This window comes from Strix uralensis, chromosome 20 (assembly GCF_047716275.1).
Source record: "Strix uralensis isolate ZFMK-TIS-50842 chromosome 20, bStrUra1, whole genome shotgun sequence".
NCBI lineage: Eukaryota > Metazoa > Chordata > Aves > Strigiformes > Strigidae > Strix > Strix uralensis.
This window is the reverse complement of record NC_133991.1, coordinates 7,896,477-7,919,037: the sequence shown is the minus strand read 5'-3', so window position 1 is coordinate 7,919,037 and position 22,561 is coordinate 7,896,477. Positions and strand designations below refer to the sequence as shown.

At 51.8% G+C, this 22,561-nt stretch overlaps 2 protein-coding genes across 3 annotated transcripts; one reads left to right on the top strand and one right to left on the bottom strand.

Annotated features, from left to right (window-relative positions):
- Positions 1-754: 754 nt before the first annotated feature.
- Positions 755-7,653, bottom strand: LOC141952520 (apoptosis-inducing factor 3-like). Its single transcript, XM_074890084.1, has 18 exons — positions 7,592-7,653; positions 7,288-7,397; positions 7,092-7,201; positions 6,588-6,632; positions 6,425-6,506; positions 6,180-6,292; positions 5,663-5,749; positions 5,093-5,184; positions 4,738-4,868; positions 4,056-4,171; positions 3,526-3,597; positions 3,119-3,182; positions 2,569-2,645; positions 2,370-2,487; positions 2,121-2,219; positions 1,599-1,674; positions 1,028-1,132; positions 755-902 (listed from the first exon to the last, which is right to left on the bottom strand). The coding sequence occupies exons 1-18, from the start codon at positions 7,651-7,653 to the stop codon at positions 812-814; spliced, it is 1,650 nt and encodes a 549-aa protein (XP_074746185.1). The 3' UTR covers positions 755-811.
- A 4,249-nt stretch (positions 7,654-11,902) lies between these two features.
- On the top strand, positions 11,903-21,273 carry TLCD2 (TLC domain containing 2). 2 transcript variants are annotated; one of them, XM_074890086.1, is made up of 5 exons: positions 11,903-12,684; positions 15,518-16,175; positions 16,665-16,747; positions 17,637-17,719; positions 19,265-21,273. In XM_074890086.1, the coding sequence occupies exons 2-5, from the start codon at positions 15,709-15,711 to the stop codon at positions 19,640-19,642; spliced, it is 1,011 nt and encodes a 336-aa protein (XP_074746187.1). In that variant the 5' UTR covers positions 11,903-12,684; positions 15,518-15,708; the 3' UTR covers positions 19,643-21,273. The 2 variants fall into 2 exon arrangements, with proteins under 2 accessions (XP_074746187.1, XP_074746186.1); XM_074890085.1 differs by having other exon boundaries at positions 11,903-12,868.
- Positions 21,274-22,561: the final 1,288 nt, after the last annotated feature.

Here is a 22,561-nt window from a genome sequence, read left to right as displayed (position 1 = left end):
GGCTCGGGCTCTGGCTAGCCTGCGTTTAATGTAAAACCAGAGCTGTTTTAGGCTGACAAAGTGCGTGTCCCTGCGGGAACTTGCCCAGCTCTCGAGGTTTACCCTTCCTCCTGCAAAGCCCCATGTGACCGGTGAGTAAGTGCAGTGTTTCCTGTAGAAAGCACAGCCTTGCTTGCTGTTGCCCTGCAGAAATCTAGTACCTCTTTCCTCAAGCATCGAGGCTGTGTTTCCTGCAGCATCTGGCCGCCTTCTCAAAGCATCCAGCCTGCAGGGACATGGCAGGAGAGGAGACACCGACTGGGGTGTGCAATATTCGGATGGCTGTGGTGATGCTGGCAGGTGCTGCTCGCTCAGAGGTCGGATGGCAGCCCTCTGTCCTTAGGGATAGGGTATTTGGTGCGAGTTCCTGCACACAGACCATCTAGTTCCCAGCTGGGAGAGCAACTTGCCTTGGTCACAGCTACCCTCGCTGGGAAAATGTGCTTTTGCAAAGTAGAAGGTCAGCGTGACCGGCGTGCTGAATGAAACCTCCCTGCCAACAGCCAGCAAGAAGAGCAGGAGGGGTTGGTGGATCTGTGAATGTGTGGCTGCTTCTGCCTGCTCAGACCCTCAGCCGAGCTCCAGGACGTGGACATCCACCTCTTGCCCAACAGATTCCCAGTTTGGAAGAGAGGGGAAAGCGCTGCTTCGCTTTGTCCCAGCACACAAGCGAGCAGCCAAGGGCTGTCTGCAAAGGCAAAATGCAGGTGCTGGATTCGGCTTTGCTCATGATTTTATTTCTTTTGTGCCGGGATGGGAGGATGAGGAGCTGTTAATTCTTAGTTGACTCCGTGCCCCTCGCAGCAGGACATGTACCGAGCTTCGTTTCTGCCAGCGAGGGTGTGTTGCAGATGTCGCAGGCCCTGCAAACAAGAGGTACGTTGGGGATTTGCAGTAACTCATCGTGACTTTGTGTGTCTCAGTGGACTCTGCTGCCATGGGGACACAGCACAGAGCCACCCACCAGCTCGGTCAGGGTGTCACTTACCCTGCCTCTTCTTTAGAGATTTGTTTCCCTGAGTATAAAACTTCTGCGATCAGAGACACCATGGGGTCACAGTTCAGGCTGGCAGCTGCAGTCACGAAGCCGTCCCTGAAAGGGAAAGCGGAAGAATGTGGCTCTCTTCAGTGTACATAACTCAGCACGGCAGCATCCCTGTGGCACCCTGGCTGGAGGCCAGCTGTATTTTGGAGGGCTCAGGGCAGGGTGGCTGGCACCGCAGGCTGCACGGGGACTTGTGGCAGATTGCCTGGCGCTGCTGGGAGCTGGGCACCGAGCCTGGGAGCAGTGGGGCAGAGGGAGAGGAGATGTGTCCCCGGCTCCCTGCCCAGCTGGTGTCTTCATCAAAGCTCATCCTCTTCTCCTTCCCTCCTCTGCTTTGGTTTTCTCTGAAACCATCTCACTGCTGGTTCAACGGCCAGCAGCTGCCTGTGGTGCGCAGCCGTGGGAGGTGATGTGGAGCCTCTGCGGGAGTTCTGCAGGCCGCAAGGGAGAGGACTGGGCCCTGTTCCCAGGGTGCTGCCGTGTCAGGGCACAGACTGGCCACAAATTCACTCACCTGATGTAAAAGACCAGGAATTTCTGTTCCTCCAGACTGCCCTTCACAACAGTGTCCGTGTAGCCCTTCCCGCAGCCTGCGAGAGAGAGCATTGCAGCCTGCTCAGGGAGCCCGGGTAGAGTGGCTGCCACCCATCCCACCACAGCACCATCGCAGCAGGGGCAGAGGGGACAGCGACTGGCTGAGGAGCAGGCATGAAGGCCCTGGACAAGCAGAACTGACCCAGAGGTGCAAGACTGCGTCATGACCCTAAGCCTCTCCTTGGCTTGGAGAGGAAAGTTCTTCCTCCTTCGTGACCGCTAAGCCACTGGAGATCAGCAAAGAACAAGAGCTCTGGGTAACCTTCAAGCCCAGAGCTCAGAAACAGGGTTCACAAACTCGCCATGGCAGACAGTCCAAAAGTTGAGCTGCTTCACGTAAACTCTGCGACCGCTGCGTGTTTACAAGGCCCAGACCCATCTGGTGGATGAGCAGATGGGTAGGAAGCAGTTCGGCTGTTCCCACTTCTCTGCCCCCTCCTACCTGTGTAGCGAATGCTTTTTCCAAACATCATGGTCCAGAAGAAGGGAACAGTGTGCAACTCCTTTTCCTTCTTCAGCATGTTTAAGGCAGCAATGTGACCTGTGATAAGCCAGCAGAGGAAATATTTTTCTTACAGGTCTTCAAAGAAGTTCCCCCCTGCCTCTTGCTATCCCACTGTCCCCTCTGCCCCATTCCCTCCGTGCCCAGTTCCAAGGGGAGCTGGAAAACGAGGTGGCTGCACTGTCTCACCGTGGGCCTCAGCCACCTGTTGGTGATGGATGCTGGTCCGGGCCCCGTTGAGCAGCGCTACAGGAAAGGAGACCACATCCCCCGCAGCAAAGACATTTGGGATGTTGGTTTGCATGCGCTGATGGGACAAAAACCAATTAGTGGAATGATGAGAGGGAAGGGATTGGGTGTGGACCGGGGTTACTCAGCTGGCACTTACCAGATCAACGAGGATGGCACCGCTGTCATCTCTGGCGATGGAGGTGCCCTTCAGAAATGCTGAGTTGGGGAACACCCCTGCAGGGAGAGGAGCAAGGACAAATGCAGCAAAGCTCTGCAAAGGCAGGGAGGAAACTTGGCCTCAGCCCTACAGCAAGCACGTGCCCGTGGTGCCTGTTCAGCCTGCTTGGAGCAGAGCAGCCCGCAGCAGTGACTGGTGCTTGGGCTGGTGCTGAGCTAATCCAGGGGCAATAAAACCAGGGCCCAGAACAAGGCATGCTCTGATAACGCAGCAGTGACCTACGGAGCTCAGCAAGCGTGCCAAAGTCATACTGAGAGCATAAGTAGCTCCTTTCCTCCTGCCAAGCATTCGCTCATGGGCTGCTGAATTTCTCCAGGTCTTTGGGGCCAAGAGGAAGGGCTGGATGATAACAGAGTGGGAAAGAGACTGCAGGGAATGGTGTTCTGGGAAGGAACAGTGATGATCTGGGCTTGCTGGCTGTTCTCCCCACTCCCAACGCTGCCTCCCTCTCCCAACTGGGATCTCTTACCTATTCCCACCACTACCACATCTGCAGGTAGCTTCTCTCCACTGTCAAGAACAGCCTCTGCGACCTAGGAAGGAAGCAAGAATCGTTAACAAAGGGTTAAAAACTCTGTCCTAATTCCTGCAGCCTCCCTGCTGCCTCATTCTTTGCTGTCTTTTTTCTTCCCCAGGTTCAGATCACCTTGTCCAACTGATGTGTGTTGCCAGCAACGTAAGAGAAAATTACACTGTTGTCCCTCAGATACAAACACATACTGGTGCCCTTTGAGCCTGGAGTTGTGCTCAATGAAAAGAAACGTGAGGGTCTAGACATGGGAGAGGAAAGCCTCGATGTAGGCACTGGGTTATACTTCAGTTTGGGGTTTTCCCCCCTAAAATTAGCAGTTCAGGGATCATAATGGCATGACTGACCTTTCCATCCTTTCCTTTCAGCTCACAGAGTTCTGTTTTCATGTAAAACTTCACCCCTTTATTTTGCAGCATCTGAAAAGGAAGAGGAAGCTGGTTTGAGTATTCACTAGGAAATTCCAGGCTGTACTGCTGTAAAAACAGCTGTAGCCAGCCAAAACCCAGGCAGGGAGCTCAGCTGCTGTTCCAGGCTGCAGAGAGGTTTCATTTGTGTCCCTGGCTGGTGCAGGGTGCCTGGAAGACTGGCTTTGCTCTGCTGTCCTGGTCAAATCTGGTGCGTGAGGTGGGTCTAGGATGAAGCAGGGCCTGGGGATGAAGCTGAGCTGGGGACCGTGACGTGTGTGTGAGGGAGGTTGGGACCAGCCATGTGTGCAGAGCTCCTTCAGGGAGCTGTATGTGAGAAAGGTGGCTGGGCTCGCGGGGTTATGACTCAGCGCAGGGGCTGGATTTCCTGGGCTGTCGCAGATCACGGGGCTGCTTGGATAGCATGTGTCTGTCCTCTGTCCTAGAAATGAGCAGCGGGTTTTTCTGACCTTCATGGCGACACCTCCAACCTGAGGACCCAGCGCATTCTGGAAAGGGAATTCCTTTTTTTCGACCACTGAGATGGCACCAGCCTTGTCTGAGAGGAAGGCAGCTACCTCCATTCCTGCAAGGGAAAGGCATGCCCAAGGTAAGCCTGCTGCAAGCATGGACCTGCACCCTCCTCCTTGGAAATCTTTTCCACTTCCAGATGGGGAGAACAGATCTGATGTATTGCCATGCTTAACTGCTCTTCTATGTGTTTCTGGGCTGAGGTGTTTAGCTTCCCCCATTCTTTGTTCTGATGCACCACAGACCTGGATATTAGGAAATACAAAGAGCAGCTCCTGGTTGTGTACAAAATAGCTCCCTTTCTGTGCCTTACCCCCTCACTTTCCCAATGCTTCTGTGAAATCCAGCTCCTCTGAAGGACAGTGACCTTTTAATAAGGCACATTTCTCTCTGTCCGTGTCCAGGAACTGTTTATAGCTCTCAAAGTTTCTGGCTATCAGGGGAAAGAGTGAGTGCGAGCTGTGTAATGCACACCCCCACCAGCTATAGGGCTGCTGGGGGAACCCAGCCAGGTAGTGAATGAACATCCCTTCCCTGAGGGCCTCAGGTTAATCTGCACACACAACAGAAGTGGGCTTCCAGGCTGTCACTGGTGACTTAATACCCACTCCCGCTTGGTACCTACGAATGAAGCTCCTACGATCACCAGGTTCTTCCCAGTTGCCAGCTCTAAGATCTTGCTGGAGTATTCTGGGGTTTGGAGAATGCACACATTCTGCAGGTCTGCGCCTGGGACTTTGAGGAGGCTGGAGCTGAAAGAGAGAATTGAGATACATCTCATGATCAGAAATGAAACAGAAGGAATGAGGGGGGAGCACAAACCCATGCAATCTCTTGGCTATGTCATCCCATCCCCTCCCTTTATCTCATCTCCTACCACCTCCCTCACACGCCTCTAGGAGACTTCCACATCCCAGTGTTGACCCATCTTGTCCTGCCTAAAACTTTGTATGTGTCAACTGCTTTGTGCACTCACTGGCTGCCTGTCGCAATGAGCAGCTGATTGTACTTCTGAGAGGACCCGTCCATAAAGCGGACCTTCTGCTTCTGGAAATCCACCGACACTGCCTGGAGGAGAAAGGAGGCAAAGATCATATGGGTACCTCTGGTCCACTGGTGTCCTGCCACATCAATCCATTCCGCTTGCCTGTGACTGCAACACCCTATTTCTGGACACTCAGGTGAGATGAGGAATGCTGGGGTCCTCTCTCTCACTTCCTACAGGTCTTAGGCTTTAGGAGCGCTAAGTATGATGGCACCAAGTCTAGGTTCCTCTACGGGGCGTGCAGAGGACTAGTTTCAGGGGTCACCCTCTTCACATGTGAGAGGCACATCTGTCCTTGGGTAGCACAGATCAGTGTTACACCCAAGGCATGCACACCATCCCTAGCACTGGCCTTGGAATGCTGTCCCAGAATATAATGCATGTACTTAGGCAGAGCCCTAATTTCTATAACTGCAGCGCTTTGCCTGCAGGTGTGGGCATCCCCTCCCCATGGCAGGAACAGGACTACCCAACGAGGACTGAGCTCAGCTGCTCTTGTACCTCTTTCTCTGTCCAGACCTCTATGTCACGAGCATCGAGGAATTCAGGTTTCCTCAGGTAGATGTCCTCAGCTTTCAAGTCCATTTCCTGAAAACAAAACAGAAATATGAAATAAAGCACTTCTTACAGACAGCAATACTCTCGCAGTGTTTACTGGGAAGTGAGTTTGCAGGAGGTAAATTTTGCATTAGTAAATCACAGCTCCCCACACTGCCCCATCCCTATCATCTTCTTGTCCCCCCCTTAGAAAAACCCATCAATTCAAACTCTAGTGGGAAGAACTCCGTGAAAGGGGATAAAACCATTAGCTTATAGTGGACTCTGAACAAAGACTTTCTAGGAGGAAGAAGAGAGATGTCAGCTGGAAATTATACTCCTTTTTCCTCTGGGTGCCTCAGCCCTCCTTCTGCTTTGCCAGAAGGGCTCACTTAATTGCTCAGTCTGGTCCTGAGTGTGGGCCATGCCCCTAATTCACACGTGGTACCCAGGCACAGTCCCGCCCTTCTCACATACGAACCTTGCTCAGTTTGGACTTGTCATATGGAACATGTTTCTCTTTGGTGGCCATGATGATCCTGCCAGTAAAGCCCTCTTGGCGAAGTGTCTCTGCACATGCCAGGGCAGCCACACCTACAAGAGATGCTCATCTTAGCCCTCTTACACATCACTGAGGAGTAGGAGGAAGGCAGCAAGTCCTCCCCGGAGAAGAGTGGCAGCTCACAGCATATGTGGGGAGGGTACAGTACAGACCACTTTACTGACCTCCCCCCAGGAGCAGCATCGTGTCCCGGTTGAGAAGGCATCGCTTGCTTGCATCCTTCACCCTCAAGCTGCTTTCAAGATCCTAGAAGAAAATGAGAAATGCCAAAATCATACCTAGCTCAAGGTGCTGCTTGTGCTTAGTGACAGCAGGTGAGGTCAGTACCTTCTTTTTTGCAGTAACAAACACCTTTCCGTCTTCCACCGTTACCTAAAGGGGTGAAAGGAGAGTGCATTCAAGTGCTGCATTCATGAGGTTGTGGTAGGAGCTTTCCTGGGAGGTTCTGGTCCACTGGGCCATCTGTCTCTGACACACCGAGAGTGACTTGTAGGGATCTTGGATGTCAAATCATGCTGAGAAGCTCATGAGCTTTTCTCCTCATCCCAAGAGCACTCAGGAAATGGTGTAAATCCTTTTTTCTTTCCAAAAGAGCTGTGTTGGCTGTGAGGGATACCAGGATGTATGGGATTACCTTTGGTTGAAAGGAGCTTTAGGACAGGGAGTTACATGAGGCCAAGAAACCATCCCATGTGACCTGGACCATGGACCTGTGGCCAGGGCAAGGTGTTTTCAGCTGGTGTCAGGGACATAGGGCTTGTGAGAGTGAATGAATGTGAGTGATATGGAGGACATGGCCCAAGCTGGGAGGAGTAAGAGACAAGAAGTCACCTTAAAGCAGGGAAGACAGTCCAGAGCAGGGTATTCCTCGATGTCTCCAGTTTTGATGTTAAAGCAGGCACCATGCCAGGGGCAGCGCAGCCTCTGCCCTTTCAAGACTCCTACAATAGAAAAGCCCCCCACAACCGAGTGGTGAGAGCTGACCTCCCTGACACGGCTTCTCCCCGCTGCCCAGAGCCTGCGTTACCTTTGCTGAGCGGGGCACCATAGTGGGGGCACCTGCTGCCCAGGGCACTGAACTCCTTCCTGTTCCTCACCAGCAGCACTGGGTAACCAGCCACCATCACCTCACAGAGCCTGCGGGAGAGGTGGAGAGGTGGGCACCCTGGGGAGCCAAGGCTTGGCCCCTTGCAGCCAATATGCCGCTCCTTCAACCAGCAACATGGCGGCCGCCAACATGGCAGCTGTTGCCATGGCGATGCCACCCCTGCTGCCTGCAGGACTCATGGCAGCAGGCCAGGCCCTGGGCTCCCTCCCTGCTGGGTACTCACTCTCCATCCCCAATGTCGTCCTCCTTGCAGACCTCAGCGGTGACGGTGTCATCGTAATCCATGCCGGTGGCTGCGGGAGAGCAGAGGGCAGGGTCAGCTGCTATGGATGCTGTTGTCTGTAGGCACTGTCTTTTGCACCTTTGCACACCTTTGTGCCGTTGCTGCAAAATCCCACCCCAAAATACAGGGCCACCACCACCCCGGCTGGGAGCAGGTCAGCACTGTGCACTCAAGGGGTCCCAAACACAGAGTACAGCAGGAAAAAAACCTCAACTGGAGGAAAAAACACATTTCCCCCACTTTTTTAACTTTATGTCCAAACCTAAAGCCCATTCCTCTTCCCTTTTCTCCTCCAACTTAACCCACTTTTTGTTTTCAGCCTCGTGTCCCATTAAACTCAACTGCAGCACAGGGTGAGTGAGCAAATATGATTAATGACCATTGTAAATAAATACAATTATTTATGGTGAGGTGCTGCTACCATATCCTACAGCTCCCCCAAACTGGGGTCTGAAGAGCTGCTTCAGCCTCACCAAAACATCTCTAACATTTATGCAGAGATGTTATTCATGCTAATTGCCATGAAAGCATTGAAGATTAAACATTTAGAACAATGTAGCAATATTATGCTTCCGTCAAGAAAGATGTTCCTTGTCTATGTTAAAGCCAAAGCCATCCCCAATCAGAACAAGAAGTAGATAGTTTTCCTTGAGCAAGGACAGCCTGGAGCAATTAGACCTTGAAGAGGGCACATCACCAACTTGGCAAGCAAACTCAAGGTCCATGTATCCTTAGCTGAACTATATTATAATACTAAATGAGCTGAACTATATTATAATACTAATGAGTTGAACTCATTATAATACTAAAAATCATGCCTATAGGTCAGGAAGACCCTTGCCCTGGTGAAGACCCTTCCCCTGAGCATCCGTAGTAGTAGAAGTATCAGCAGTATTATAATTGTATGTAAATTACTAACCAATCATCATAGAGAAGATGGATTTAGAAAATTATTAACTCTGCAAGTTTTGTGTATAAATATAGCGTGAAAAGTCCCACTGGTGTGCTTGATTTGTGGGAAAACACTGAGCACCTAGGCTTGTGCATCCCTGAAATAAATAAGCAGTGTCTCTCCTGAGTGTGATTATTGACCTGTTGCACACCAGGAGATGAATCTGCTTTTCAGACAACAAAAGCAGTAATCCCTGCCCAAAATGCCTCCTGGGCTAGAAAAGAGCCAAAAACCTTGATCCTTAGAACTGTCCCTGCCTTAGCAATCAACGGAGAGGCTGATCAGAACTCTCCCTCTCTGTTTTGGAGAAAAAAAAGTAGGGAATGGAGCAGAGGAGGGTTGTTCAAGGCAGGTTTCAGTGCAGAATGGTGACTTGCTCCTGCAAATCCCCGCTGTGCTGCTGCCCCACTGCTGGGTCCCTCAGGAGAAGCATCGGTGGGTACTCACCCTGTCCTGCCGTGGGGGGCTCCAGTGACTATCTCCTGGGTCGGAAAGCCACCACCGCCGCCGTCTGCAAGCTTCTCTTCCGCCGAGGTGACACCCTCGCATCTTATCGCAAGCGCCCTCCCCACCGCCAGCCCACATCTGGGTGATGCTCTCCCCGAGTTGCACAACGTCCCCATCCGTCAGGAGACACATCTCCTGGAAGCAGCTGCCTGCCAGCAAGTCTTATCTGATTTCTGCAACTGGTCTGCACCTAATTAAGTGTATTTTGCTCCGGTTTAGAATTGCAAAAGAATTAAGGGCAGTTAGGAATTACGGCGCAGGTGTGGCCTAAAGACCAGGTGCGTTGTGTGCAATGTGAACAGAAACTGAGCGGATGCAGGGATACCCTGCTGCGGCTTCCCCTTGTCCCTTTTCTCGATGGAAAGCACTCTAGCTCAGTGCAATGTATTTTTGCAGCACTTTGGAATGATATTACTACTTTTTTTGTATTTCAATAACATTTAAAATTATTTAATTTGATTTTTTGGTAAGACCTCCATCGATTTTAAGGAACAGGAAGGGTTCAGCACCTCTGCCTGTGCCTTATGTCCCAGCTCTGCTTCTGGTTCAGTCCGCTGATGTCCAGACACGTGGTCCCATCATCGTTTGGTCCCTGAAGGATGGCACAGAGCAGCGTGCTCCTTGCTGTACTATTTTTACAACAGAGTGGGAGTTGCAAAAAAAACGGGTGTAACGCCTACGCTGTTTGTGTCTACTCCAGTTCTTATCTCTATTTCAGAGTCAATACGTTTCACAACCTTAAAATATGCCTCAGAATTTAGGGGGGAAAGTTACTAGCAGTGTGCTTCCATCATCTACCTTGCAGGACTGCAGCTTTGCAGGGACTGGCTTTCTGCCACGCAGCACATTCCCAAATCCAGCTGGGGGGACACACAAAAATCCTTTGGTGGGCATGGCCTGGAGAAGAAGGCATGCACAGGGATGCTCGGTAAGTGCAAGCTGGCTAATTTTTGAAGCAGGTCTCTTCGCTGGACCCGCCAAGCTGTGAGCACACCGTCTTTCAGCACCCAGTGCCGGGGCGCTGCCGTGTAAGGAGTGATCTTAGCCCACGGGAGATGCACGCCCATGATGGGCGCAGGTGTGAGGTATTTTCTCACAGCGCCAACGAGCAGCTTTTGGGTTCTGCCTTCCTGGCCAGGAGCCTGAATGTGAAGCAATTTGGCTGCAAACATCTCTGTTTAAACTCTCTGTAATTATTCCCCAGAAGCGCGTTCCCACGTGGAGAAGCAGCAGCCCTCACAGAGGCGTTCTCTGACTCAGCAGAAATCGCTGGAAAACGTTTGCTTACGGATGAAAGCTGCAGCACACCAGCAAAGCGGCAGGTACAAGGGAGTGCAGCTGTGGGACAAGCCAGGTGGAGCTCGGTCCTGTGTGGTGGCACTCACACTGCAGGGCTGAGCAGCTGATTCGGCTGCTGGATGCCGATGGATGCTGCTGGATGCAGCCAAGCAGCTGGGGAAGGGCTTTTGTAAAATGCAAAGGGATAAAGGCAAAACAAAACACCCATCTCTGACGGGGGCAAAGATGATGGCAAAGGATAGAAAGTTGAAAAGGGTATTGGATGGAAGAGGGAAGGTTTGGGTTAGCTGCAGGGATGCTGCGTTACTGCGTCTCTGAGAGCCAGCACCTAGAAACACACAATATGCCCTCGAGGGATTCGGGCAATAGGATGGTGTTGGAGGCAGATTTTTCGGAAAATGCTATGTAAGCATCTTTTGGCCCTTTGTTAGGTAACCCAAAGGTCGTTACTCAGAGTGATTAAGACCTTTGCTTGTAACACACAGCAGAATTAAACATAGGAAGGAAGAGAACAAAAGGAAGCAGTGCCCTCAAACGCGAACAGAGCCCAGGTAGGCATCGGAAATCTCTGACCAGACCTGCTGCCCACATTGGTGCTGACTCACACGAGCTGCTGAGCTGACCTCGTATTTTATTAGCTATCTTCATTTTTGCTGTGTCTCTCCGGTGTCGTCAGCACTCTGGAAAATTCAAGTTTAGTGGTGAAGATTTGAGGGGGGGTAGCTCTCCTCCCCTCAGTCCCTCCTCCCGTCCGCTGGTGTAGCACATTTTTTCATGCTGTAATGCAGCTGTGGCCGTGTGGACGCACACTTGTCCCACCTTTGCTTGTCCCCAGCTTGCTCAGGTCAGGGACCTTCCCTGCCCTAGCAGACCTGCTGATTTTAACTGAGCATTACCCACAGAGTCGAATGTTACTGAAGACTGTTCAGGCGCAGGAAGAGGAAGCGAGGTGAAAACTGCAGCAGAGCTAACATGATTAATGGGACACCGCTCTCAGAACAGCTTGGTTTGTGATATTAATAACGAGAGAATTCAGGAGGGAACCTAACCTGTTCCAAGTTGCAGAGCCGGCAACAGCAGGAGACGCAGTTAGGAAGCTCCTGCACTTATATTTAACGCAGGAGGAATCAAGTGGGCTCAGCAACATGTGATGCTGCACAGAGGGGGTGTAGGGGCTGAGACATGCTTCCACCTTGCAGGCTCATTCTGAACCTGTCTGAATTGCAAAAAAAAAAGCATGCGGTCATAAGTACATCATGATGTAACCAGAAAGCACATAGATACCCATCAAAAATTACTTAAGCTTGAGCACGGTGAACTTAACAGGGGAAAAAGTGTTTATCCCACAAGGGAAGAAGACATGGAAAAGGAAATATTTAGTGGGAATGAATTTGCTTATAGGGTAAGAATAATTATACGTGCTTCTTCGTAAGCATTCGTGTCTGGCGATGGTGAGAGATGGGATACAGGCTGGGCAGACACCTGGCCCCATGCTTCACTGCTCCCCATAAGGAAAGAAGGAACATGAAACCTTACTAATAGCAGCAGATAAATAATTCAGGAAGTAGACAAATTTGGGGCATGTCAGCTACTGAAAGGAGAGGAGAAATATAAGGAACTGCCCATGTTGCTGTGCTTGAAGGGGTTTTGCCAGTCAATGTGTCTGTCAGTGGAATTTTTTTTTATCCTGTGGCATACCTGTGCAACTGGAGTGAGAAGGAGAGAGCGCATCCTTTGCACAACCAAATCACGGCAGCTGATGAGCCCTTGAGAGACATCTGAGCCTGCAGCATCCTCAGGGACATTGTACTGTTGTCACAGGTTTCTCCTACAGGTCCCTTGTGCCAAATCCTGAGAAAAAAAAAAAAGACTTCCAGTCCTGGGAAAAAGGAAGAAAGCCAAAATCAAGAGCATCCAGAGCAACCTGCCATGGAGTTGTTTATCACGTGGGCAAAGCTCTGCCTGGGTGGCTCTGGCTCTCGGGTAAGGGGGGCATTCCCGCACGCAGAAGGCAGCGTGCTGTGCTGGCAGCTGGCCCCAGAGCATCCCGGTGCTGGGAAGCTCCCAGGAGACATCGCATTATTCAAGGAATGATCTCAGGAAGGACGGCCAACCTGGGCAGCAGAACACCTGCAGGGCTGGTCAGAACACTGGGGCAGGGAAGGGAATAGTCTTTCCCGCAGGAGGCCAAGCTTGCAGGCTGGAGCAGGGTGAATGGAGGGGCTGCAGTGCAAAGCCAGATGATCTCCTCTGCCGGACAAGATCAAGTCCTGAGGTCAGTGGTTAAGTGACACACACTTTGGCATTTCTTTCGTTAAATCCTGGACCTGTGTGTGTGTTAAACGGAGCTAAGGGCTGGGGCAAAAGGCAGTAAAAACGCTCTGCGCTGCCTATGCCAGCAGAAACCCTTCTGCTCACCACCCTCGCAGAGACTGATGTGCCTTTCTCCTCTGGCTATGGTGAGTATATCCCCAGTTCCACCTGGAGAATATCCAGCTTCCACATCAGGAAGCTATTTCTGGCTGGAAGGGGTGGACACTCGAGTTTGCACTGATTTCAGCTCTCTTCACAGCTGCCTCTGCAATGCCTGGGCATGCTCTGCCACACATGGCGTGCATTTTGCACAGTAGATCCTTTAATTAGTGCGGAGTTACAGACTTTCTGAATGAAAATGTGGATATATAGAGTAAAGCATGCCTATATCATCTTACTCCCTATGGCCTCGCAGATAGAGCGGGGACACACTTTAGAGAGAGATGAAGACGACGGCTAATTAAAGTTTGGAAGCCAAGCTGATTTGTTTGAGAACTTGGAGTCCTCAAATGATTTTAGGTGTGAGCCAAGTCTGGCATTGGATGAGCAGATGGGCTTCATGCCTCCCTGGCTGGAGAGAGGGAGATTAAGAGAGCAAGGCTTTCCAAAAACAGGAGCATGATTTTTGCTAGAAGGACTTTGCCATGTCAGAAGCTCCCACATCTGTTGGCTATGGGGAGCCCTGGGTGGTGCTCGGGAGCAGAGTGGTCTCCTCCTTGTGTAAGGGATGGAGGAGCTGTGAAAGGACACCCAAACCCTCATCCAGGAGTAGTGGGGAGCATCTAGGGGAGGACATAATTTATCTGACAGAATTCATATGGGGGATTGTCAACAAACTGCCAGCTCTTTATTGTGGAAAATGGGTTATCTCTCGCAGGTGTGCTCAGAGGAACTCCAACCAGTGAGGGGGAGAAAAGAGCCACTGTCCAGCTATTGACAAAAGTGCTCTACCCTCAGTTTACACCCGGGCTGCTGCTGTAAAGCCCCTGCTATGGGATTAGCTGTGGTCCCCACGGCGTTATGGGGTGGACCTAGTTATGTCCTTGCTGACATCTAGAAGGAGTCCCCTCCCTTGCTGGGAGCAGGCACCGGCAGCGACCCGTCACCAGGCTGAGCTGCCTCCCTGCAGAAAATGAGGCCGTTTGGGGCCTGTTGGAAAACTTCTCGAAATTTGGGTGAAAAAGGCAATATCTCCAAATAAGGTGTGAACGAAGAGTCCCATCAGCTCGGGCTGCTCTCTCCAGCGAGCGTGCAGGGACCTCTTGTGGCAGCTGTGCCCGAGAGCTCCTGTCCCCGCTCTTCTGTGTCCCAGGCTGCTTCTGGGACAAGTCTGGCCTCCCAGCCTGGGGGACGTGAGTATTTGGCCCGATGTGGTGTCAAGGGACCTGTTTGTAACTGGGCGTGGAAGTCTCCAGCTCTGAAACCAACCCCATCGCTGCAGAGGAAGGGAAAAAAGGAGAAAAGGCTGGAAAAAGAGCTTGTAAGAAGCCACTGCTTGATGGCAAATCCTGGTAAAATTAAGTAAAATCTGGTCTGAAAGTATCCAAAAAGTAGTATCTATATAGCTGTTGCTAGTGCTCAAGCAGTGGGATCAAAACCCCTGAACTGGAGGCTCAGTTAATCACAGCTTAAATTCCTCTGATGCGGAAGTGGTAGGTAAAAGCTCTCCAGTGTCCAGAAATATTTTAACTATTCCTGTCCCTGACCCAAGCCTGGCCAAATGTTCATCTTTAGAAGAATAAAACCACAAATGAAGGAGTCCCTGGGACAAATAGGGCCAGGCTTGCAGATGGTTCATGGTCTGGGACTTTACCTGCAGGCAGGTGAAGGGCAGGGCTGTCCCCATGGAAAGGGGCAGCTGAGATTTCTGAGGCTAAAACACTGCAGACTCCTCATTGGGAATCATCTCTCTGCAATTTTATACTGCAATTAAATGATTTTTGTCCTCAGTGCTCTGAGCAGCCCGGCATGTCTCCAAGGCATCTCTCCCTTTCCTCAGCATATCTTATGCTAAACAGAAATGTCTGCATTTGGCCTTCTCAGTAGCAGATTAGCCGGTGTGATCCTTCAAGTCCTAATACATGAGATTATTTAAAATCCCTCGAGCGGTCAAGTCTGCCAATTACTTCAGGCAGCGTCTCCCTGCTACTTAACCGCTATGAAATTACATTGTCTTGTCCGGCTTTTAAGCAAATTTCTGCAGCACGAACAGATGCTTCTCATTCTGTTGGGACTATCTCACCCCTCTCCTTCAGATCTGACTTAATTGCTCTCCTCCTCAGTGTCCCTTCCATCAGCATATTACTTGTTGATGTTTTGGTGTCCATCACCCCAGCCAGGGCAGCAACTGAGAGCTCAGGCTCCACATGTTTCTGTTTCAGCAAAGGGAAAGTAGAATATTTCATCCAAAATTAATACCTCAGAGGAAAGGCAGAGTTTGACATTAATCAGTGCGTACACAGCGACTCATCCCATCTGCAGAAGAGAAGCGAGGTCTGAGCAGCAGCCACGTTTCTGGTGGAGACATCAAAAAGCAACAGGGGAGCGATCAAATTACGTGAAGCTGGAGAAGCAGCGTAGTTGTAGGATAGAACTAAAGAAATCGTGGGTACAGGATCCTGAACTCCCACAAACCCAGGACAGCAGAGCTGGGGTATCCCAGACATTGGGGACAGGGGATGGAGGACAACCGTTCTGTGGGCAAAGAATTTTTTTTGGCAGAGTAACTGGACCTTTTTGCTTGCTTGATGTGCAATCTGAGCCGGTGGTGAGTGTCTGTGTGGGTCCTTACCCAGGGTGGGGGGCGGCTCTTCAGCACAGTGCAACAGTGCAAGACCCTCACTGGCATCACATGCCGGGGATGCTTTGGGGGGAAGGACCACCGACCGCAGCACCTCACGGGTGAGGTGTTCAGCCAGCCGGTGCCACCAAGGTGGAGGAGGAACCTCAGGGGAAGGAGGAAGATGTCCCCAGCTCCAGCACAGCAATGGGACACCCAGGCCTGCGCTCCGTGGCACGCTTACAGCTGGCTTTTGGGCTGGCCATTGTTTCTGCCGTGCAATGCACACCCGGGGTGCCCATTTCCCATTCCCCCCCTCTCCCTGAGTCACACGCTCGCAGGGAAGCACTGCCCCTGGGTGTCTGCATCTCTGCGTGGGGGCATGCGGGAAGTGCCAGTGCCAGCAGCGGGGCGGCTCCCGCAGCCCCCCTGGCCCTTCCCTGCGGGACGATGCTTGCTGTTCCCCAGCCCCGGGGGCCAGTGGATGCCCATGGCTTTCAGGGCCAGGGGTTGCTGTTGGTGGCCGGTTCTTTCGCCGCCTTCCGCCTGCTAAACCGGGGACTGGAGCGACTGGTGCCGCCGCCGCCCTCAGCCTGGCGCAACCGCTGGAAGTGGCGCAACATCTGGACATCGCTGGCACACAGCGTGCTCAGCGGCGGCGGGGCGCTGGCCGGGTGAGTGGCCCCGGGCACCGTGGAGCCCTGGAGGGCATCTGGGTCTGGGGGGAAGGAGACGGGGACACTGGACTGCTGGGGGGGGGGGAATGGTGGCACTAGAAAGGAATGGGGGTGTCAAGGGACCCCGAAGGGAACCTGCAGTCAGGGGGGCACTGAGGGAGACTGAGTACAGCCAGTGGGTAATGGGGGTGTTGGGGGACCCTGAGGAGCACTGAGAAGGGTGTGGACCTGGAAACTGGGGGGCACTGAGGGATGGAAGGGGGATCAAGGGGCACAGGGGGACCGAGGGACAGGGAGGCACTAAGGCAGCAGGGGATAGGGAGACTCTGGGGGAAATAGGAGGACAGGGGTGGGTGGTCATGGTGGGATCAGAGGGACGGGAGGGGTCCAGGAGGGGTCAGCAGCACCAGGTGGGCACCAAGGGCACTGGAAGGGAATTAGGGGACCAAAGGCACTGCTCAGCACTCACAAGCCCTCTCCCTGCAGGTTCTGCCTCCACCCTGGACTGTCTGAGGACCTGGTGGGCACGCACCCACCCGGGGCACACAGCCTGGTCGCTGTATCTGTAGGTGAGGGGGAGGAGTGGGCTGCCCCCTGTTCTGTCCCCCAGGGTGTCCCCAGGGGCTCATCGGTGCCTGACACCAGCCCCTTGAGCCATGTCATGGGCAGCGACATCTCCAGCACCCCAGACAATCGCCCTATTCTTGGCAAAGGACAGTGACTCCTTTCTGTCCCACGGCACCCACAGCCAGGAGGTACTGGGCACCAGGCTCCCCACCACTGTCCTCATGGGGCAGCCAGGGCTTGGGGCACCCCAAACATGCCCATGATATGGGGTTCATGCAGGTCCCCCTCAAAGCCTTGAGCTAAACCTACCACTGTGGAGGCCAGGAGCTTTGAGTCCTCTGGCTATGTGAAGCTTTTCCCCGCCCCCCCCCCCACCTTGTCACCCTCTTGCAGATCTGTCACCAGCCCTGAGGTCAGTGCTAACCAGCTTCCTGGCATGGCTACAGCTCAGCAAGGAGGTTTGAGTATCTAAAATGCCAGCATGGAGTTGGTTTGGTGGCAGCGAATCCTGCAGCTCTTAAGGGCTCCAGGCTGAACAGGATCTGATTCTGGGAGGGTAACAAGGGTGAGGGTCAGTGTGCTGCCTTCACTCTCACCCTTCTCTGGGAACAGATCCAAGTGATCAGTTAGTGCCTCTCCCTAGGAGCACATCTGACAGAGTGATTGCAGGAGGGACCCAAAACACACCAATTTCCTTCTCCTGCCATGTGTGATCCTACTCCCTGCGTGACTCACCACCCACACAGGGTTTGGGCTGAGCTGTGGCCATCATTCCCCCGGAGGGGCTGCCCAGGCACCAGTCAGGTGCAGAGACTGCTGGGGAGAGGGGGGGTGTCCCTTGGCACAGCCCTTCCCGGTCCCCTTCTTTGCTCATGTCCTCTCTGATCCCAGGTTATTTCCTTGAAGACTTTGTGGACATGTTGTGCCATCAGAAACTTCACCAGTCCTGGGAGCTGCTCTTCCATCACTCCGTGGTGAGTCCACCAGCTGCTCTCCGAGGGACAGACCCTGGCACTCGTACTGCCAGGGAGGCTGGAGGACAGGAGCAGGGCTCCTGCTGTTGTTGGTGTGGGTGTTTGCTGCCTGTTACAAAATCACTCTGATTTTTCTGCCTGGGGAGAGGAGCCCAGATGGCAGGGCCTGGAACTCCTCTTGGTCCAGCTCCTCTTCAAGGGCCTGCAGAAACGCACCCAAAGATGAGGTAGGAAACAAAACATGTGGACAGAGTAGGGAGGAAGAGGGATGGGGGGCTGATCCATAGCAGTGGCGTGGACAGGCAGTGACTCAGCTGTCCCCGCAGGCACAGGTGAGCAGCTCAGCTCCTGCTGGCTCTCAGTCACTTGAGCATCTCCCAGGAAGGGCTGCACGTCGCCTCCTTCCACCTCCTGCTCCCTGGGGTGCTCTCCTCTCATTCGGGTCAGAGCCATGGCCATGGGGCTGGTGTGGCTGGAGCAGCTGTGGTGCAGGAGCCCCACACCAGTGCCAGATGTTGGCTGTGCCCAGCGTGGGTTTCTCTTTGATTGCCTCCAATGTCTGGATGCAGGAGTGTCGCGGATGCTACAGGGCAGCGGGGTGGCACTGCCTGGAGCTGAGCAGCAGAGACGCTGCGGGGTACAGGGGAGGCACAGGGGTCTGCAGGGCCTGGGGGTGGGGGGCAGGGACAGCACTGGGACCTACCTGGAATGAGACAGGGGAGGCGATGGTCAGACCTGCTGTCTCACAGACCCAGTGAGCCCTGTGGCTCTGCTGGCTGTGGCTTGTGAGTCAAAAGGTCATCTCCACAAGAGAGCTAATTTAGGCCAAGACAGTGACTTAATGAGCAGGGAGCAGATAATCTCATTAAAGAGCCAATACAGAGAACAGCATTAATGGTATAAACTGAAGGACGGAGTGTGCTAAAGCGTGGGCAGACAGAGCCTGTCCCCCCGCACAGCAGGGAGGGTGCAGGGCAGAATCGCGCCCGCGCTGCCCCCAACAGCCCTGTCCTCTGCTACAGCATCCCACAGCCCCAGGGTGCTTCAACCCAGGCTCGGGGCATCCCGAGGGGCTCTCTGATGCACCAAAGTTGCTTAATCCCTGCAGCGTGCCTGTTCTGGGGAGAATCCCTGAGCCAGCAGCAACCATAGCCCTCCGCTACACATCGCCCCTCCTGCCCCCTTCACTGTGTGCAGAAAACCTGCTGGGCCACAACCAACTGCATTCCCCAGGTCACAAAAGCAGGGTTAGGTCTGGCTGCTCTGTCTCCTCTGCCAACCTGGAGTTTATAGAAGTGTTTCCCTCTCCTCCCACTGGGAAAAAAACCCAGTTCAGGTTTCATGCAACAGTGGGGAGGCTTTATCTCATGCCTGAGGCTGCAATGCTGCAGAGGTATGTGTGGGGTGATGACCAGTGGTTTGGCACTGGCGTGATAACCATTTCCACCTCTGCTCCATGCTGTGCCCAAGCGTGGAGGGCTCCGGCTTGCAGCAGCTGAGAGCAACCAGGTCCCAGGCTCAGCCTCCCTTCTTTCTCCTTCCCAGGTGATTGTCTGCTTTGGTATCGCAGTGCTGCTCCATCAATATGTTGGGTTTGCCCTCGTGGCTTTACTGGTGGAGATTAACTCCATCTTCCTCCACCTGCGGCAGATCCTGCTCATGGCCAACCTGATGCACACCACCTGCTACCGCCTCAACAGCATCATCAACCTGGGCACCTACGTGGTGTTTCGCATCGCCACGCTGGCCTGGATGACTCGCTGGCTTTTCCTCAATCGGGAGAATGTGCCCCCGGCAACGTATGCTGTAGGCACAGTGGGCATGGCAATCATGACGCCCATGAACCTCATCCTCTTCTACCGCCTGCTGCGTAGTGACTTCTTCAAGTCCAGCCAGGACGTGCAGCGGGAGAAGGAGGAGTAGCCCCCTTCCCCGCAGGGTCACGAGGATGAGCAGCCCGTGGAGGAGGACAGCAAAGTGTGGTGGAGAGTGAACGTGGCTGTTCCAGTACCTTGTGTAGAAGGTCCACGCTAACAGAGCTTTTGGGCCTTTCTTGTGGCTGCAGATCCTGGGCCCTGCGCAGCAGAGAAGGTGCTCACGGACCAGGCACTGGGGCTCTGCTCCCCCTGCACCTTTGGATGACGCGGTCAGATGAGCAGGAGCTGCTCAGAGAAGCCTCGACAGCTCACAGCTCCCCGAGGCACCGCTGACGTGAGGAGGGAGCAGAAGAGCACTGTTTCCCCACTGCTCTTCTGGACATCCAAACACCACAGCAGTTCCAGCTGCTTCCTCGTGATTTCCCTCTCCATCTCCAGCTTTTGTGCAGGTGTGATGTTTCCAAGGTGGTGCTCTGGAATGACCTCCTGCAGTGTCCTGCCAATGCATCAATGTAACAAGACTTGTGTTCCTCTCAGCTCCAGTGCTGATATTTTACCTGTTTGTCTCAGCTTCAGCACTAATACTTAACACATCCCTTGCGATAAACAACTTCGTCTTTTCCATATGCTCTTTCAGTGGTCTGGATCTTTCTTCCCTCTGTGTTGTGTCTATGGTAACAATGGACGTCTCTGTGGCTTCAACCTTTACAATAAAATAAATCGGAATTAAAAAACCCAAACCCTCACTTCTAAGCCAGTTAACTGATTAATTGTCTAGATAGTAATTGCTCAATTTCAGTTTAATCTATATTGCTTTAGCTAAGAAAAAAAAAGACCAGCTATTTATTTTTCCATTGACTGTTTTGTGTAGTTCTCTTGTGAATATTGCTTGCATTGTATTATGAAAACACATGCATGTATTTTTTTCCATTTCAGACATTCACTTCATAATTTTTTTCCCCCTGTGTTTCTCCCTTTCCCTTTCTGAGGTGTTATCTGCCAATTGTTACAGTAAATGAGGCCTTTTTATGTAGGTTTTTAAGGGTCACTTTTCATTTTTGAGAATTAGTATTCATAATTGTATGTCTGCTGTGCATTTGGATGATCAAATCAGCTGGCAAAACGAAGCTGTGTTAATTGGTAAACTGACACAGCTTGGCAGACCAGCTGAGCTCCAGGACATAGAAACTGTTACGCTACTTTGGATGAAAAATACCAAATCACCGGAGTGCTGCAGCAAGAGAAAAGTGTGGAAATGCCCCGTGAGGTTCAGGACATGAACACAGACCAGCTTCCGTACTTCAGCATCGCAAGTCTTCTGTTCTTCTTCCATTACCCTGGACTGATTGCATTTCAGGCAGCTTGCTTTTAAATATTGTGAGAGCCCACCAAGTTCCTAAAGAAAGTGGATGCAGAATAGTGTTGAAGTTGCCTGCCTGCAGCTTTGGATGAACTTTGGACATACTGAATTATCTGAAATACTTCTTACTTTCCTTTAATCTCTAAAGGACAGTCAACACTGTAAGAGAACACACCAATGGGGCTTGCATGTGTGGCACTCTGTGAATTCTTTTCCCCACTCTTCAATGAAAATCAAGACGCGATTGGCAGATTTACTGAGAAACTTGCAGGGTACACATCCAAGCTAAAATAAAGCTGACATCCTATACAATTTAAGCTTGTGTTTTCAGTCAAGTCACCTCCTTTTTGCAAAATGTTACCATGCAAACACTTACGTATGATTTCAGAATGCGTGCAGCTTTGTTCTATCTTTTTGAAAGGATGGGATACTGGGAAAAATGTTTTTATATGCTTTTGAACAATACATCTGTCACACTTTTATTCTAGGAAACAATATTCCATTGTGATGATTGGGTCCTGTTCTTTGATGTAGTAAGTTGTTATATGGAAAAACAAAAACAAAAACAAAACAACCTGAAGTGGAATAATCTCTTTGCTGTTCTAAATTATGTCTACTTGTGTGTGGAAAAATTGCACCAAGTATGTTTAACTACAGAAATGCCTTCTAGCGTGATCTCATTCACATAAAGCAGTAACTCCTTGGGTTTTTAAGCAGTTGAAGTCTGTGAGAAAGTGATGCTTCCCGTATTCTCTCATTGTGAACTGCTGTAGCCCAGCCCATTTCTGTCGGTAAGTACCGTTCATTCTCTAAGGCTGAGTGCTGCTTCTTGCATTTCTCTGATGACAGCATGTCCTTCTCTAACCTAAAACCCTACAGCTATGACAGACCTGTCTCAGCAGCAGTGAAGACCACATCCCACTGACTGCCTTACCCTTGCTGGCTGTTTCATCCCCTCAGTACCAGGATGCCATTGCCATGGTGATCAGTAAAGCCAATCAAGTTTACAAAGAATTTCTCAAATCTACAGATGGGGCTGATTTTAATGGACAGGTAGGACTACTTTCTCTTACATCAAAGTAAAATTCCTTCAGAGCAAGGCTATTTCTTTTTAAGCCATTGTGCTGAGGGTTTTGAGTTATGAGCATGGGACAATGCTGCCAATACGACCAATGAACGTTAGCATGGGATTAGCTGTGCAAAATGCCTTCTCAGTGCCCAGCATGAGAAAGGCACTTCTGAAATCCTGTGCAGTATCTAACCTGGACTTGGTACTAAACCTTCTCCCACAAGCATTTTGACCCCTGAGCTCTTACTAAGTATTGCTACAAACTCTGGTAATGTGTAAGAGCCTTAGCTGTGCTGTAAGTGTGATATGCTAAGCAGTGAACAAACACGCCAGCCCGAGACAAATGATAATCCATGTTACTGAGTTCCTCACACACCTGCTATAGCTGATAGAAAAGTTGGGACATCTCTGACTAAGACCATAAGGAATCCAACATTTAACTATTGCTATTTCCTTTTTGCCTCCATCACAGTAGTAATAAAACAATCAACAGTAAAGAAACTTAGAAGACAAATACTCAGTTGCCAGCACTGTGG